At 47.7% G+C, this 18981-nt stretch overlaps 1 protein-coding gene across 1 annotated transcript in view; it reads right to left on the minus strand.

Moving 5' to 3' along the window:
* LOC117514994 (receptor-type tyrosine-protein phosphatase zeta-like) overlaps positions 1-18981 on the minus strand; it is a 233993-nt gene that overhangs the window by 174669 nt on the left and 40343 nt on the right. The window contains 1 exon segment of the mRNA XM_034175555.1: positions 1861-1923. Coding sequence (XP_034031446.1) covers positions 1861-1923 — 63 coding nt within the window.

The following is an 18981-nucleotide window of genomic DNA, read 5'->3' on the forward strand; positions in this document are numbered from 1 at the left end:
CCTGGGTTTGACACATCGAGCCCGTGAAGGAGGAAGGGTGAGGGACACATGCTGTCAGCACACATCAGAGGTGATTAAGTATTTGACTAATTGTTGATAGTAACTTGGTATTTTGTTACGCAGTATATTTGAATTGTGATGAGAATGGTGCAGCTTGCTTCTCACTGCTGTGGCGTGCGGACAAGTGATCCTCCACCTGTTGTGAGAAGCTGTTCATTTGCATAAAGCTTAAAATACAGACCTGAATGTGTTGCTGATAGTGTGTGTCTTTTGAAGGATATTAGTTGTAACTGCTGACTTACCTCACCCCTTCTTTCCTTCGCAGAGAGTCGGTTTGTCGTGTCCACCTGGGGGGTGTTTGGCGGTAGTGGTGAGTCCAGGAGCGCCGGGCTTCGATCCTTTTGGGCGCTGGAGAGCGTGCCAGCCTTCACTCCACCAGAAGGACGCTATTTTCATTTTTACACTTTATTATGCACCAGCGGGTGAAATAAAGAAATTGTTTTTGTTATTGGAACCACTTTCTGGTTATTTTTAGCGCTGGGTTCCGTCTGACGCAGGTCCGCTCCTCAACCCGCGTCGACACATAACATTATTAACATCACTATCTTATAAGTATTATCATCATTATCACTGATTGACATATCACTATCACTACCATTATTAATATCACTATTATTATCAGTATTATTATTATCATGGATTACCATTATTAACATCACTATCTTATAAGTATTATCATTATCACTGATTGTCATATCACTATCACTACCATTATTAATATCACTATAATTATCAGTATTATTATCACAGATTATCACTGTCATTACCATTATTAGCATTGATTATCGTTATCAATATCATTATTATTATTATATCACTATCAATAACAGTATTATTATCATTATCACTATCATCATTATTGCTATCACTATCGTTGTCGTTATTAATATCACTATCATTATCAGTATTATCACAGATTATCATTGTCATTACCATTATAATTTCAATGATTATCATTATCACTATCATTATTATTCTCACTGAATATCATTATCATTATTATTAATATCACTATCATTATCAGTATTATTGTCACAGATTATCATTATTAATATCACTATCATTATCAGTAGCGTTGTCACTGATTATCATTATCATTATCACTCATTATGATTATCACTATAATTATTATTAATAATATCACTATCATTATCAGTTTTATTATCACAGATTATCATTATCATTGGTTATCATTATCACTATATTATGATTATTATCATTATTAATATCTATCATCAGAATTATTATTATTATTATCATCACTGATTATCATTATCACTATCATCATTATTAATATCACTATCATTATCAGTATTATTATCATTAATATCAGCATGGTGGTTTAGTAGTTAGCACTGTTGCCTCTCAGCAAGAAGGTCATGGGATCAATTCCCACCTGTTGCCTTTCTGAGTGGAGTTTGCATGTTCTGCCCTTGTTTGCTGGGTTTTCTCCAGGTGCTCCGGTTTCCTCCCACATCCAAAGACATGCAGGTTAAGTGGGCTGGAAACTTTAAAAATTGTCCAGGTCTCCCTCGGAAAAGAGATGTTGATCTCAATGGGACTAACCTTGTTAAATAAACATATGTACATCACTGGTTATCATTGTTATTATTATCACTGGTTATTATATCACTGTCATTATTATTATTGTCATCATAATTATAAGCTGAACATTCAGCGTTCCAGGTGTGAGTTTCGGGGAGTGTCAGTGTGCTACGTCATGGGCCCTACAGTATTCAGACCTCCATCGCTTGCACATCAACCAGCAGGGGGCACTAACTCAGTTTCTGTGGGACTCACCTGAATATGACCAGTCAATGTCTTCGGAGAACTTGCGTTGGTTCCTGTATCCGTATCCTTCAGCTGCAGAGAAACAGATTTGCACAGATCAGAGGTGATGTTGCAGATGGCAACCAAAGGACCAGCAGACTGTCTTCACATCAAACATTTCCAATTAAACCAAAAATCCAGCTGTAGAAGCTGTAGCTGGAGAAGCAACAGACAGAAGTCTCCAGTCACACCCACAGAGAGAATTCTCCACTGACAACCACAGACAGACGTCTCCAGTTGCAGCCACAGACAGACATCTCCAGTCACAGCCACAGAGAGAATTCTCCACTGACAACCACAGACAGACGTCTCCAGTCGCAGCCACAGACAGACATCTCCAGTCACAGCCACAGAGAGAATTCTCCACTGACAACCACAGACAGACGTCTCCAGTCGCAGCCACAGACAGACATCTCCAGTCACAGCCACAAAGAGACATCTCCAGTCACAGCCACAGAGAGAATTCTCCACTGACAACCACAGACAGACGTCTCCAGTCGCAGCCACAGAGAGAATTCTCCACTGACAACCACAGACAGACGTCTCCAGTTGCAGCCACAGAGAGAATTCTCCACTGACAACCACAGACAGACGTCTCCAGTCGCAGCCGCAGAGAGAGGTCTCCACTGACAACCACAGACAGACGTCTCCAGTCACAGCCACAGAGAGAATTCTCCACTGACAACCACAGACAGACGTCTCCAGTCGCAGCCACAGACAGACATCTCCAGTCACAGCCACAGAGAGAATTCTCCACTGACAACCACAGACAGACGTCTCCAGTCGCAGCCACAGACAGACATCTCCAGTCACAGCCACAAAGAGAATTCTCCACTGACAACCACAGACAGACGTCTCCAGTCACAGCCGCAGAGAGAGGTCTCCAGTCACACCCACAGAGAGAATTCTCCAGTCACAGCCGTAGAGAGAATTCTCCACTGACAACCACAGACAGACGTCTCCAGTCACACCCACAGACAGACATCTCCAGTCACAGCCACAGACAGACATCTCCAGTCACAGCCACAAAGAGAATTCTCCACTGACAACCACAGACAGACGTCTCCAGTCGCAGCCGCAGAGAGAGGTCTCCAGTCACACCCACAGAGAGAATTCTCCAGTCACAGCCGCAGAGAGAATTCTCCACTGACAACCACAGACAGACGTCTCCAGTCACACCCACAGACAGACATCTCCAGTCACAGCCACAGACAGACATCTCCAGTCACAGCCACAGAGAGAATTCTCCACTGACAACCACAGACAGACGTCTCCAGTCGCAGCCACAGACAGACATCTCCAGTCACAGCCACAGACAGACATCTCCAGTCACAGCCACAGAGAGAATTCTCCACTGACAACCACAGACAGACGTCTCCAGTCGCAGCCACAGACAGACATCTCCAGTCACAGCCACAGACAGACATCTCCAGTCACAGCCACAGACAGACATCTCCAGTCACAGCCACAGAGAGAATTCTCCACTGACAACCACAGACAGACGTCTCCAGTCGCAGCCACAGACAGACATCTCCAGTCACAGCCACAGACAGACATCTCCAGTCACAGCCACAGAGAGAATTCTCCACTGACAACCACAGACAGACATCTCCAGTCACAGCCACAGACAGACATCTCCAGTCACAGCCACAGAGAGAATTCTCCACTGACAACCACAGACAGACGTCTCCAGTCGCAGCCGCAGAGAGAGGTCTCCAGTCACAGCCACAGAGAGAATTCTCCACTGACAACCACAGACAGACGTCTCCAGTCGCAGCCACAGAGAGAGGTCTCCAGTCACAGCCACAGAGAGAATTCTCCACTGACAACCACAGACAGACGTCTCCAGTCACAGCCACAGAGAGACTTCTCCACTGACCTATATATATATATATATATATATATATATATATATATATATATATACAAAAGCTCGCTGATGATTACACAAAACTTGCATAAACTTTGATTAAAGAATCATAATTTTTAGACTGGAGTATTTGTCCCAGTGAGATCTGAGTAACTGAGAATAGAAGGGGAGAAAGTGTCAAAGTACACAGATTAGGAGGGATGAAGGTCACATTATCTGGAGAACAAAAATAAGGAAATGAGAGAATCAGCTTAGTTCTTACTCCAAATTGTTGACGTTCTAATAAACCATCTATGTGCGGTCTGCATAAGTTGGGAGTGGTAAGATGGCCGCCAGTTTGCTTCAGCAGTTTGTACTGAGAGTGTGGGCCAATGAGCTGTCCAGTAATATATACAGATCAGTGCCTGGTACAAGAACCACTCATTCATGCATTTTCTATACCTGGGGGTGGAGCTGACCCCAGTGGGGGGTGGAGCTGACCCCAGTGGGGGAGGAAATAGAAACACCAGAAGGTGAAGAAGAAGAAAAGCTGATTTTGTAAAAATCATTTTTCCCTCATGCACGCTCACCCGGCCCCGCCCCTCACCAAAACCCAAACACATGGACCCCGCCTGCCTAGACCAGAGTCCTCAGGCAGCCCACAGCTCCCGGGTGGATGAAAGAGCTTTATCACTGAACAGCCTGCGAAGCAAGAGCGCAAAAGGGGTGAAAGAGAACTAAACGAAACTGAAGCTAATGAGCTTGACGCTTTAAATGAAACGTGCCTGGAGCCACAGCTGGAGCAGTGTGTGTCTGCATCTCTGAGGTCCAGGACGTGGCGCTGGGACAGAGCTCATACCACCTGAGTCCTGGAGAAACTGCAAACAGAAGCTGTGGAGATCTGTGTGCACGTCAGTGGACCACCTGCTCTGGTTCCTCGTCCAGAACAAAAGAGGGATCATCTCCTTCATCATCAGAATCCTCACTGTCTGACAACACGCTGCGCGCTCCGTCTTACTCCAATTAAAAAATTTAAAATTCTGGTGTTCTGTGGTCACTGCTGTTACTAAGCCATATATATTGATTTATAACAGAAAACTGTCAAAAGGGGGAATAAATATAAGTGTAAAGACGACTGAATATATCAGAGCAGTAAACTGATCAGTCCATGTGCGGTTATTTCCACCAGCTGCAGCTGATCCACAACGTGAATTCTGTCTTCCGGAACAGCTCTTTATATAATCATTTGAATCATCTACCTGTTACCACATGTACAGAAGGGCTGGATTGTCATTCCTGCACTCATATTGTTATATTTAATAAAAAATAATAAGCGCAAGCAGAAGCTGCTGCTGCGTTCAAGTACCGTCGGAAATTACACAACGTTTTTGTTGTTTCAAATTCAAAATAATTCATTGTATCCACACAAAAAAATTAATTCTGGCCTATATAAGGTGCCTGAGCCAAGTGAAACTGACCCCCCCCCACAGATAAAAAGATCCAAGCAAACAGGCTGAGTTTGCCCTGTAATTTCTGACGGTACATGAACACAGCAGCAGCCTTGGTGCTCACAAACCGGCTTCTGCACTGTGTGAAAACATTTAGTTGCTCGAACAAAGTCAAACATTACAAAAACTAAGCAAACGATTTACAAAACGTCAAGAACGACAGCAAAACGAAACACAGACGAATTGAGGTTTTCGTTGCCCTTCGTTCAAAATGTTCAGCAGTTTAAAAATCCTGACGAAGCACCAGCTGCAGCAACGAAGCTGAGCGAAGGTTAAACGATGCCAACGAAAGTCAACGAAAGTCCAGATTTCTTGTTTCGTCAGGGCTTCGTTGCCCTTCGTTAAGTGCCGTGTGACTGGACTATTAGGAATCACTACTCTAAAACTTTTGTCTGCAGCTGAATTAACAACACACACACACACACACACACACGTACACACCCTGCTCACCATGTCACAGGTTAATAGGGTAATTAGTGATTGACAGACTTCTTTATAAGATAAATTTTAATTGTGGAGTTTGTTGATTTTTTTTTATTGATTTGTGGCCGTTAAGTTGCAAGTTCTGCTTCATGTTTCTTCCTACAGTCAAAAACACTGAGGGAGTTTTTCTGCAACCGAGTGCTTGCACATGGGTCAGGGAAGGTTTAAACCTGACTGATAAATATAGTTAAATAAATAAATATAGTTTTTCAGTTCTAATTGGCTCCTAATTGGTTTGCAGCCTGGGGGGGTCATTCATGAAGTGGTGAGTTACAACCATGTGACTGTTTCCATGACGACAATGACTGGAACGTAACCATGAGCACGTTGATTAAAACTCAAACCAGACAACTGGTGCAGATAACAAGGTGACATCATTAACCCAAGCAGACGCGTAGACGTCTGTCATGGAAACAAAGAGCCTCGTTACCATAACAGAGGGCAGAGGTCACTATGCTCAGGGTCAAGAATCACATAAAAAAAACACATTTAAAGTAAAATGTTTTTTTGAGAAACCAGAATAGCTCTGATCCACCAGACCAAAGTGTGCTGCTCAAAGGCACAATGGCACTGACGACTACAGCTAAACTAGAACGGCACTCAGAGAACGCACACAGACATCCTCAGAGCACCACACAACCGCCATCGTTAAGCACCTAGCCACGCTGGCTAGCACAAGCCAACACCGCTACGTAGCATAGTAGATTAATAAATTATTACAGATTTTCTTGGTAATAGCGTAAAACATCCTACTCTAATATTTAACATGCAGGCAGCTGTTGCTAACACTAACTGTAGCCTGAATTAATCAGGATATCGTCGACAGCCGCGATGTCCCCCGAGCATAGACATTTAACGTTTTGAGCTAACAGCTCTGTGTGTACGCTATCGTTCCCAAAGTCTTTGATCCTCACAACATCAGAACATGCTAATGCTAACAGTAGCTTTGTTGATCCTGACTGTAGAGGATCAACAACCGTCTCAGCTGTGAGGCAGAGACTGCTGGAGGATGTGTCTCTACTTGAAAGGACCAAACTCACACCAGACCACATCTGCCAACTCTTGGAGATCTGTCTTAACACCACGTATTTCCTGTTTAGGCAGAATTACTACAGGCAGATCCATGGTAAAATCAAGCAACAGGAGGTTGAGGACTTTATAGAGCACATCAACTTGGTGGACGCCAATATCAAGTTCACACGTGAGGATGCCAGAAACAACCATTTAGCCTTCTTGGACTGTGATGTTACAATTGGCGAGAACAGGCAGCTCCAGACAGGGGTTTACAGAAAATTCACTCACACTGACCAATATCTGCTCTTTGGCTCAAACCACCCCCTTGAACACAAGCGCGGGGTGATCAAGACTCTTCAACACAGAGCCCTACAGGTGCCCACAACTACAGAGGGAAGGGCTAAAGAACAACAACTTGTCCGGAAAGCCCTCACAGTATGTGGGTACCCACGATGGTCCCTGGATAAAGTGCAGAAGTCCCAGAGAACAAAGAGACCAGACAGACAGGGGATGGAGCCAAGAAGAAGAGGAGTGTCTCTCCCTTATTTAGCAGGAGTAGGGGAAAAACTACAGAGGATCTTCAGACAGCATAAAATCCCAGTTTACTTTAAATCTGTTAACACCTTGAAACAGAAATTAGTTCACCCTAAGGACAGGATCCCTAGTTACAAACAGAGCAATGTAGTGTATTCTATCAGATGTCAGGAAAACTGTAACAAACACTACATAGGTGAGACTAACCAACCATTACACAAAAGGCTATACCAGCACCGCAGAGAGGGCGCCAGTGGACCTCAGTCTGCAGTTCATCTCCACCTTGACATGCTTTGTTCCCTGTTTACAATGGGGTACTCAGATCAAAGCAGTTTCAGTCTTTTGTTCATGGTAATGAGTCATTCACATCATCAGGAGAGGCATCAGTCCCATCATTAGGAGGGATAGCTACCCTGTCATTAGGAGGGTGCTAACAAGAGCACAATAGGTGCTAATTAAAGCAAATATTTAGTTACTAGACAATAGCAGTCTGCCTCTCGGTAGGAGGGGTCTGGTTAGGTTTAAAACTCCAGCTTGTGTGGCTTCTGTTTGTTTTTCTCTACAAGGGTCAGACAGAAGTCACACTACCAGAGCAAGAATTTTAGCTGAAGAAGCTTCTGTGAATTAAAGCAAAACGTCCTCGCATCAAAAAACCCAGTCCAGTTGAAGATTCAAGCTTCTCTACTATCTCTATGATCCTGACTTTATGAAAATAACAGGGCACTGCTGTCTCGTTTGAACTCTGTGATATCGCAGGATTTGACCACTCACAGGGGCCGCCGCTTCCGTTGTCCAATGTATACACAGCATAACTTCACATGGACAAATGGTACACTGTGTTGTTTTTGGCTGCAATCACTGAAGCAGTCACAAAGTTTTTTTTTCCAGTTCCCAGAAAAGAAGATAAAATGAGTCAGATGGGAGACATAGTGTGGTTAAGTGTTAGCCTACACAGCTAACCAGAGTAGCTCAACACGTTTGAGCTCCGGGTCAAAAATAAACCGCTACACATGTCCACTTTCCACCGCATCATCACTTTTTGATTGCATTTTCACATTGTTTGTGTGTAATTTGCCCAAAAATGTTGGGAAAGTGTAGTGACATGGACCCACAACAGGGGGCGTAAATGAACGGACAATGGATGAACCAAAAGATAACACTTTACTGTTGTGAATATGCACAACGGAATACAGACAATCACAGATTTAGAATTCAGTCAATAGACAAGGATGACATGTGGGCAGGCTCGAGGACAGAAGACGTCTGTCCAGAGAAGAGCCGGGTCCCACACGATTTCCACTGCCAACGGATCTGGAGCACACTGGAGCCGCCAAGTCCCGAATCCCCAGGTGGCCACCGTCTCCAGCTGTCAGACCTGGTACTGCTGGCAGGAAGCAGAAACAGTTGATGGTGGGTGAGTGCACCCAGCAAAACAGTCAGCACACAGTCAGTTCCTTCTGGTGGGAAAATCTCCACCTCCAACACAGGAACAATAAACGTGCAGCGCCTGAGTGACTACTTATCCGAATGGGGTGTGAGGAGTGAAGAGCGTCGTCTCCTCCACAATCCACAAACCCAGCTTCCAGCTGCGGATTAGTCAACAGGAGCACCTGCAAAAATATTCAGGAAAACAATTCGTGCGTTCGGCACCAAAACCGGCTGAGAGTTTTACCTGATGGGTAGAACGATATCTCGGCAGGGAGGTGGAGTTGCTGCCCGGCTTTTATTGTGGATGGTGAAGTGGTGATGAGTAACAGCTGGTGATGAGGTGGTGATGAGTGACAGCTGTCACTCCCGGCTACTCATGTGAGGCGGCTGCGCCCTCTCGTGCCTGAAGCCGGCACTTCAGGCAGGGCGCTCTCTGGTGGTGGGCCAGCAGTACCTCCTCTTCAGCGGCCCACACAACAGGACCCCCCCCTCAACGGGCGCCAGGACCAGGCTTGTCGGGATGACGGGTGTAGAAGTCGGCCAGGAGGGCCGGATCCAGAATGAAGCTCCTCTTCACCCAGCAGCGTTCTTCGGGTCCATACCGCTCCCAGTCCACCAAATACTGGAAACCCCGGCCCTTACGACGGACAACCAGGAGCCGGCGTACTGTTCACGTGGGCTCCCCGTCGATGATCCGGGCAGGAGGCAGCGCCGGTCCAGGGGTGCAGAGGGGTGAGGTGTGGCGTGGTTTGATCCATGAGACATGGAATACTGGGTGGATCCGCAGTGAAGCTGGGAGCTGTAGCTTCACTGAGGCAGGGCTGAGGATCTTGAATGGTCAATGTACCGGTCCTTCAACTTAGGGGAGTCCACTTGTAAGGGGATGTCCTTTGTTGAAAGCCACACTTCCTGCCCGGGCTGATATGCAGGGGCCGGGGAACGCCGGCGGTCTGCATGGGTCTTGGCCCTCGTCCGGGCCTTCAGCAGGGCAGAACGGGCGGTGCGCCACACCCGACGGCATCTTCGTAGGTGGGCCTGGACCAAGGGGGCACCGAACTCTCCCTCCACCATTGGGAACAATGGGGGCTGGTACCCCAAACACACCTCAAATGGGGAGAGGCCGGTAGCAGAGGATACTTGGCTGTTATGAGCGTACTCGATCCAGGCCAGATGGTTACTCCAGGCCGCCGGGTGCGCGGAGGTCACGCAGCGGAGGGCCTGTTCCAGTTCCTGGTTCGCCCGCTCTACCTGTCCGTTCGTCTGTGGGTGATACCTGGACGAGAGGCTCACGGTGGCCCCCAGTTCTCTGCAGAAACTCCTCCAGACTTGAAAGGAGAACTGAGGACCACGATCCGAGACAATGTCAGTTGGTATCCCATGCAGACGTACAATGTGATGGACCAGGAGGTCTGCGGTCTCCTGGGCTGTTGGGAGCTTCGGGAGGGCCACGAAGTGGGCCACCTTGGAGAATCGGTCCACTGTGAGGATGGTCGTCATGCCCTGGGATGGCGGGAGACCCGTGACAAAGTCCAGGCCGATGTGTGACCAGGGGTGATGAGGCACCGGAAGCGGCTGGAGGAGTCCCTAGGTCCTTTTATGGTCAGCCTTGCCCATGGCACAGGTGGTACAGGCCTGGACGTACTCTCGGACGTCGGCTTCCATGGAAGCCCACCAGAAGCACTGCTGGACCACTGCCACGGTTCTTCGCACCCCTGGGTGGCAGGAGAGCTTTGAACCGTGACAGAAGTCTAGGACTGCAGCTCTGGATTCTGGTGGGATGTAAAGACGGTTCTTCGGGCCGGTCCCCGGGTCCGGATTCCGTGCTAGGGCCTCCCGGACGGTCTTGTCCACATCCCAGGTGAGGGTGGCCACGATAGTGGACTCTGGGATGATAGGATCCGGTGGATCTGACAGCTCGGTTTTGACTTCCTCTTCGTGGACCCGGGACAGGGCGTCAGATCGTTGGTTCTTGGTCCCGGGGTGGTAGGTGATCTGGAAGTCAAAACGCCCTAAGAACAGTGACCAGCGGGCTTGCCTGGGGTTCAGACGCTTGGCGGTCCGAATGTACTCCAGGTTCTGATGGTTCGTGAAAACCGTGAACGGCACCGCAGCTCCCTCCAACAGGTGTCTCCACTCCTCAAGAGCCTCTTTCACCGCTAGGAGTTCCCGATTGCCGACGTCATAGTTCCTTTCTGCCGGGGTCAACCTGCGGGAAAAATAGGCACAAGGGTGGAGAACCTTATCGGACTCCCTGCTCTGGGACAGCACGGCTCCTATCCCTGAGTCAGAGGCGTCCACTTCAACTATAAACTGGCGGCTAGGATCGGGCTGCACCAGAACTGGTGCAGTCGAAAACCGGTGTTTCAACTCCCTAAACGCGGCCTCACACCGATCTGACTAGGTGAAGGGGACTTTAGAGGAGGTCAGGGCTGTCAGGGGACTAACCACCTGACTGTAGCCCTTAATGAACCTCCTGTAGAAATTTGCAAAACAGAGGAACTGTTGCAGCTTCCTACGGCTTGTCAGTAGGGGCCAATCTCTCACCGCCGCAACCTTGGCCGGATCAGGAGCGACGGAGTTGGAGGAGATTATAAACCCTAGGAAGGACAAAGAAGTGCGGTGGAACTCGCACTTCTCGCCCTTCACAAACAGCCGGTTCTCCAACAACCGCTGCAGGACCTGACGTACATGCTGGACATGAGTCTCAGGATCCAGGGAGAAGATGAGAATGTCGTCCAGATATACGAAGACGAACCGATGCAGGAAGTCCCGCAAGACGTCATTTACCAAAGCTTGAAATGTCGCGGGGGCGTTAGTGAGGCCGAACGGCATGACCAGGTACTCAAAGTGACCTAACGGGGTGTTAAATGCCGTCTTCCACTCGTCTCCCTTCCGGATCCGAACCAGGTGGTACGAATTTCTCAGATCCAGCTTTGTGAAGATTTTGGCTCCATGCAGGGGCGTGAACACTGAATCCAACAGGGGCAACAGGTATCGGTTGCGAACCGTAATCTCGTTCAGCCCTCTGTAATCAATGCATGGACGGAGTCCGCCGTCTTTCAAATCAAATCAAATCAAATCAATTTTATTTATATAGCGCCAAATCACAACAAACAGTTGCCCCAAGGCGCTTTATATTGTAAGGCAAGGCCATACAATAATTACGGAAAAACCCCAACGGTCAAAACGAACCCCTGTGAGCAAGCACTTGGCAACAGTGTAAAGGAAAAACTCCCTTTTAACAGGAAGAAACCTCCAGCAGAACCAGGCTCAGGGAGGGTCAGTCTTCTCCTGGGACTGGTTGGGGCTGAGGGAGAGAACCAGGAAAAAGACATGCTGTGGAGGGGAACAGAGATCAATCACTAATGATTAAATGCAGAGTGGTGCATACAGAGCAAAAAGAGAAAGAAACACTCAGTGCATCATGGGAACCCCCCAGCAGTCTAAGTCTATAGGAGCATAACTAAGGGATGGTTCAGGGTCACCTGATCCAGCCCTAACTATAAGCTTTAGCAAAAAGGAAAGTTTTAAGCCTAATCTTAAAGTAGAGAGGGTGTCTGTCTCCCTGATCTGAATTGGGAGCTGGTTCCACAGGAGAGGAGCCTGAAAGCTGAAGGCTCTGCCTCCCATTCTACTCTTACAAACCCTAGGAACTACAAGTAAGCCTGCAGTCTGAGAGCGAAGCGCTCTATTGGGGTGATATGGTACTACGAGGTCCTTAAGATAAGATGGGACCTGATTATTCAAAACCTTATAAGTAAGAAGAAGAATTTTAAATTCTATTCTAGAATTAACAGGAAGCCAATGAAGAGAGGCCAATATGGGTGAGATATGCTCTCTCCTTCTAGTCCCTGTTAGCACTCTAGCTGCAGCATTTTGAATTAACTGAAGGCTTTTCAGGGAACTTTTAGGACAACCTGATAATAATGAATTACAATAGTCCAGCCTAGAGGAAATAAATGCATGAATTAGTTTTCAGCATCACTCTGAGACAAGACCTTTCTAATTTTAGAGATATTGCGCAAATGCAAAAAAGCAGTCCTACATATTTGTAGGACCTTGTGGAACTCCATAATTAACCTTAGTCTGTGAAGAAGATTCCCCATTTACATGAACAAATTGTAATCTATTAGATAAATATGATTCAAACCACCGCAGCGCAGTGCCTTTAATACCTATGGCATGCTCTAATCTCTGTAATAAAATTTTATGGTCAACAGTATCAAAAGCAGCACTGAGGTCTAACAGAACAAGCACAGAGATGAGTCCACTGTCTGAGGCCATAAGAAGATCATTTGTAACCTTTACTAATGCTGTTTCTGTACTATGATGAACCTAGGATCCTAAGCATTCCCGGTGGCAGGTTTCACACCACTGCGTCACAACCCCAGACAGCCAATCTATCCGGGCATTGTGCTTGACCATCCATGGAAATCCCAAAATCACCTTCAATGGGGAAGGTAGAGCCACTAGAGGGAGCCCAACCTCCCTTGCCCATCTGCTATCCAGCAGATTCCCTTCCGACCCAGTGTCCACCAGTGCTGGGGCGTGAAGGGTTAGATCCCCGTTCAGGATTGTAACTGGGATGCATGCAGATCTACGGGTGTTCCCCGCGTGAATGTTATGGCCCACCCTCAGCCCAGTCTCTAGGGGTGGGCGTTGTAGTTTAACCGCTTGGGGCAGTTTTTCTGGATGTGCTCACTCGACCCACAGAAAAAAACATTCTCCGCGGGCCAGTCTCCGTTGTCTGTCATTGGATTTTACTTTAGCCCTGCTCGTGTCCATAGCTTCGTCAGCAGGGGGAGCTGTCGCCACACGGAGCTCTCCGACTGTGGAGCGTGGGGACGGCGGCACCCTTTCGGACCCGGAAGGAAGAGGGACGGCTCGTGCCCGGCCACGCCCTTCGCCCCGCTCCCGACGATGTTCCTCCAACCGGTTGTCTAACCGTATGACCAGGTTGACAAGCCCGTCAAAATCCCGCGGCTCATCCTTAGCCAACAGATGCTCCTTCAGGACCGGAGACAGTCTGTTTATGAAGGCGGCACGAAGCGCAACAGTATTCCAGCCGGACCTCGCTGCCGCGATGCGGAAGTCGACTGCATACTCGGCTGCGCTCCAACGCCCCTGTCTCATTGACAGCAACACAGTCGAAGCGGTCTCGCCTCTATTGGGGTGATCAAACACTTGTTTGAACTCCCACACGAACCCAGCATATGTTGTTAGGAGCCGTGAATTCTGCTTCCAGAGCGCCGTAGCCCAGGTGCGTGCCTCTCCTCGGAGCAAGTTTATAACATAAGCTACCCGGCTGGCATCTGACGCGTACATAACGGGACGTTGTGCAAAGATGAGCAAACACTGCATCAGGAAGTCCACGCATGTCTCGACACAACCTCCGTACGGCTCTGGAGGGCTTATGTATGCTTCAGGGGATGGGGGGGGGGGGGGGGGGGGGTTCGTTGGACCACCACTGGAATATCTGTATTCAGTGCTCGGTCAGCAGGAGGAGGTGCTGCAGCAGCGCCCAGTATGTGCGCTTCCACCTGGGCGGTGAGAGCCTCCATCCTCCGATTGAGTATAACATTCTGCTCGGTTACCAAGTCCAACCGAGCAGTGAAGGCGGTTAAGATTTGCTGCAGCTCACCTAACACGCCTCCTGCTGGCGCCTGTGCACCTTGCGTTTCCATTGGCGGTTCACTCAATGGTTGATGCCCCTCGGGATCCATAACGTTAAATGAACGGACAATGGATGAACCAAAAGATAACACTTTACTGTTGTGAATATGCACAACGGAAAACAGACAATCACAGATTTAGAATTCAGTCAATAGACAAGAATGACGTGTGGGCAGGCTCGAGGATAGAAGACGTCTGTCCAGAGAAGAGCCGGGTCCCACACGATTTCCACTGCCAACGGATCTGGAGCACACTGGAGCCGCCAGGTCCCGAATCCCCAGGTGGCCACTGTCTCCAGCTGTCAGACCTGGTACTGCTGGCAGGAAGCAGAAACAGTTGATGGTGGGTGAGTAAGTGCGCACCCAGCAAAACAGTCAGCACACAGTCAGTTCCTTCTGGTGGGAAAATCTCCACCTCCAACACAGGAACAATAAACGTGCAGCGCCTGAGTGACTACTTATCCGAATGGGGTGTGAGTAGCGAAGAGCTTCGTCTCCTCCACAATCCACAAACCCAGCTTCCAGCTGCGGATTAGTCAACAGGAGCGCCTGCAAAAATATTCAGGAAAACAATTCATGCGTTCGGCACCACAACCGGCTGAGAGTTTTACCTGATGGGTAGAACGATATCTCGGCAGGGAGGTGGAGTTGCTGCCCGGCTTTTATTGTGGATGGTGAATTGGTGATGAGTAACAGCTGGTGATGAGGTGGTGATGAGTGACAGCTGTCACTCTCGGCTGCTCCTGTGAGGCGGCTGCGCCCTCTCGTGCCTGAAGCCCGCACTTCAGGCAGGGCGCCCTCTGGTGGTGGGCCGGCAGTACCTCCTCTTCAGCGGCCCACACAACAAAAAACTCATAAAAAATGCTGTGTTTTTTCCCCCCGGGAGTAGAGAAATTACATCATATGCGTCATAGCTTTAGCCCCTTAACCCCTTTAGCGCCCGCCCTCAAACGAGATGACTGTGCCCAATTCACTGATTGTTTGTGAACTAAACCAGGAAAAAGTCAACCGCCAAAAGTCTGAATCAACTAGTCGACAGAGGGTCAAAGGTCATGATAAAGAAACAATAACAATGGTTTGTTTGTGGATTGCTTGTCATTGTGACGCTCTTCCAAAGTTTACACGGTTGTATACGTGTCTTATTTCTGTTTAGCACTCTTCTGGTTGTTAAGTGTATCTATTCTGAATCTTATTTAACTACTGTCCTGTTGTGAATCGCTAGCGGTTAACATTCACTAGCTAGGTCGACTCCCCCCCGGTCGTTACTTTAATAGCTGTTCTTTTTTTTTTTTTTACCTGTTAAATACTTCTGTTAGTTTTTCAATGTATCTGCTGTGAATGTTAGGTCATTATTTTACTCCTGTGTAAATCTTAGGATTAGCTAATATTTTTGCTAGCAGTTAGCTTGCACTACTTCAACACCCCCACCCGGTTTCTTTAATACTTCTGTTTGTTTTTAGTGTAGCTGTTGTGATTTAGCTTAGAACTTTTCTCTTGTGTTAATATTAGGAGTGGTTTACTTGTAGGAGAGTTTTTTTTTTACTGTTCCTACAACTCTTGTTGTGAAAATGTAGTGACATGGACCCACAACAGGGGGCGCAAATGAACGGTCAATAGATGAGCCAAAAAGTAACAATTTAATGTTGTGAATGTGCACAATGAATACACAGACAATCTCAGAATATGATTACAGTCAATCCACAAAGGTGACGTGTGGGCAGGCTCGAGGATAGAAGACGTCTGTCCTGAGAAGAGCCGGAACCACACGATTTCCGCCGCCACTGAACCTGGTGAATACTGCAGCCGCCAAGTCCCGAATTCCCAGGTGATCACCGTCCCCGACTGTCGGATCTGGTACTGCTGGCGAAGAACAAAGACAGTCAAGTGTGGGTGTGTGTACACCCCATAACAACAACGGTGGGAATGCCACCTCCACCTCTAACACACACTCATGCAGCGTCTGTTTAACCACTTATCTGACGGACGTAGGACGAAACAGTCGCGACCCACGCCGGTCCTCTGGTTGACAGCTGCAAAACAATAGCTCTTAGAATCAATTAATATAGGCAGAGAAAGTTACCTCCAAAGAAGTACGATATCTCGGCGATGAGGTGGAGATGACGTCTGGGTTTTATGGAGTGAGATGATGAAGAATGAGTGACAGCTGTCAGGAATTAATGAGTGACAGCTGTCACTCCCGGCTGTGTCCGTGGCGGCAGCGCCCTCTCGTGCCTGAAGCCCGCACTTCAGGCAGGGCGCCCTCTGGTGGTGGGCCAGCAGTACCTCCTCTTCTGGCGGCCCACACAACAACTCTAATACTTCTGATAGTTTGTCAGTGTAACTGCTGTGAATTTTAACTCATTTATTTACATCTGTGTGAATCCTGTGTGAGCCTTAGGAGTGGTTAGCTTAGTATTCATTATTGGTTACCTTGTGCTTGCTTGGCTATACTCTTGAATTTCCTAGTGCACAAAGTACACTACTTTACACTTTACGTAAATCATGCGTGATGTTGGAAGATAGGGTGGCTCTCTTAGAGAGCTGTGTACGTAAGTTAGAACAGGTTCTTAGCTCAGTGGAGTTGTTACGGGCACTCCAGATGAGGTTAGTGTTCGGCCGGCTAGCGTGCCCATTAGCATCAGCCTAGAAATGCCGGCTGTGGAGGACGGCTTTCGGACTGTGGCTAGGTGGAGGAAGCCCCGTAGGGCTTGGTGCCCAGTCATGGTACCCCGATCACACTCACCACTGCGAACTGTGAATCGTTTCTCCCCCTTGGATTTGCCTGATGTGAATTCTCTGAGCCCACGAGTGACCTCCACTGCTGTCTCCAGGCCGAAACACCGGACTTTAGTGATAGGGGATTCTATCAAATGCAAAGTCAGGTTAGAGACGCCGGCTGACGTTAAATGTATTCCTGGGGCCAGAGCTCCTGACATGGCATCCCATCTTAGGGTGCTGATGCTGCAGAAGGGAAGACAGACTAAGGAACATGAGATGAGATACAGTCACATAGTTATTCACGTCGGCACCAATGATGTTAGGATGAAGCACTCAGAGGTCATAAAAATGGACATAGAGAGGACTTGTGACTTTGCCAGAAAGATGTGTCGGCATCGATTAATAGACTCTGGTCCCCTCCCCTCCCAGGGTATTGATGAGGCGTTTAGCAGGCGGACATCATTTAAAAGGTGGCTGGCGCAATTTTGTAGACAGCAAGGCTTCAGAGTGGCCTTTTATTGTGGGCAGTCTAAGGCACACCTGTGCACTAATCATGGTGTCTAATCAGCATCTTGATATGGCACACCTGTGAGGTGGGATGGATTATCTCAGCAAAGGAGAAGTGCTCACTATCACAGATTTAGACTGGTTTGTGAACAATATTTGAGGGAAATGGTGATATTGTGTATGTGGAAAAAGTTTTAGATCTTTGAGTTCATCTCATACAAAATGGGAGCAAAACCAAAAGTGTTGCGTTTATATTTTTGTTGAGTATAAGTTTTTTTTTTTCATTCACACATGCATAGGTTCATTGGAAAGAGCTGTCAAAGGGCTTTAAAACAAGCCTACATTTATTAAAATCTGTTAAGAAATAGCGACACTAGTGCAAAAAAAGCGGTCAGTTTATTACTGATGATCTGCACATCTCCACCCTTAGTAATGGTGCCTTCCTGTCCTGAGCGACATTAATAGATTGAGGCACGCACGTCCATTCCAGTCTATATTTCCATGGTTTGGACAAACATACTGGACGAGGGGAGATGATCCATAAGAGGATTACTCTTGTCGAGAGGACCTGGAGATGTGGACCCCTCATCAACAAACCACCACAATCCCTCTTTCTCCTGCAAGACGACGGTAACCCCCACACGCCACCTTAATCCACAGACCGTCTGGAGTTTATTCACAAGATACTGTCAGAACTTTGACCCAACAGACAGACCTTTTACAGAGCTGTTAGAGTGCAGAAAAAAAATCCCTCCGTTTTAAGGCTGAGTCACATTGACTAACAGCAGAAGTATTAGTTATGTATTTGGACGGATGAAAGAGAGAGACAGAGACAGAGGAAAAGACAGAAAGAGAGAGAGGAGGAGACAGAAAGAGAGAGACAGAGACAGACAGAGCAAGAGAGACAGAGACAGAGAGAGAGAGAGAGAGACAGACAGAGAGAGAGAGAGAGAGAGAGAGAGAGAGAGAGAGAGAGAGAGGAAAAGACGGGAAGAGAGAGGAAGAGACAGAAAGAGAGAGACAGAGAGAGACAGAGCAAGAGAGAGAGACAGAGGAAGAGAGAGAGAGAGAGACAGAGGAAGAGACAGGAAGAGAGAGAGACAGAGCGAGAGAGCGAGCGAGACAGAGAGATAGAGCGAGAGAGACAGACAGACAGAGAGAGACAGAGAGAGAGAGAGACAGAGGAAAAGACAGGAAGAGAGAGAGACTGAGACAGAGCGAGAGAGCGAGCGAGACAGAGAGATAGAGTGAGAGAGACAGACAGACAGAGACAGAGAGAGAGAGACAGAGAGAGAGAGAGACAGAGGAAAAGACAGGAAGAGAGAGAGACTGAGACAGAGAGAGAGAGAGAGACAGAGGAAAATACAGGAAGAGAGAG

This window comes from Thalassophryne amazonica, chromosome 8, assembly GCF_902500255.1.
Source record: "Thalassophryne amazonica chromosome 8, fThaAma1.1, whole genome shotgun sequence".
Taxonomy (NCBI): Eukaryota; Metazoa; Chordata; class Actinopteri; order Batrachoidiformes; family Batrachoididae; genus Thalassophryne; species Thalassophryne amazonica.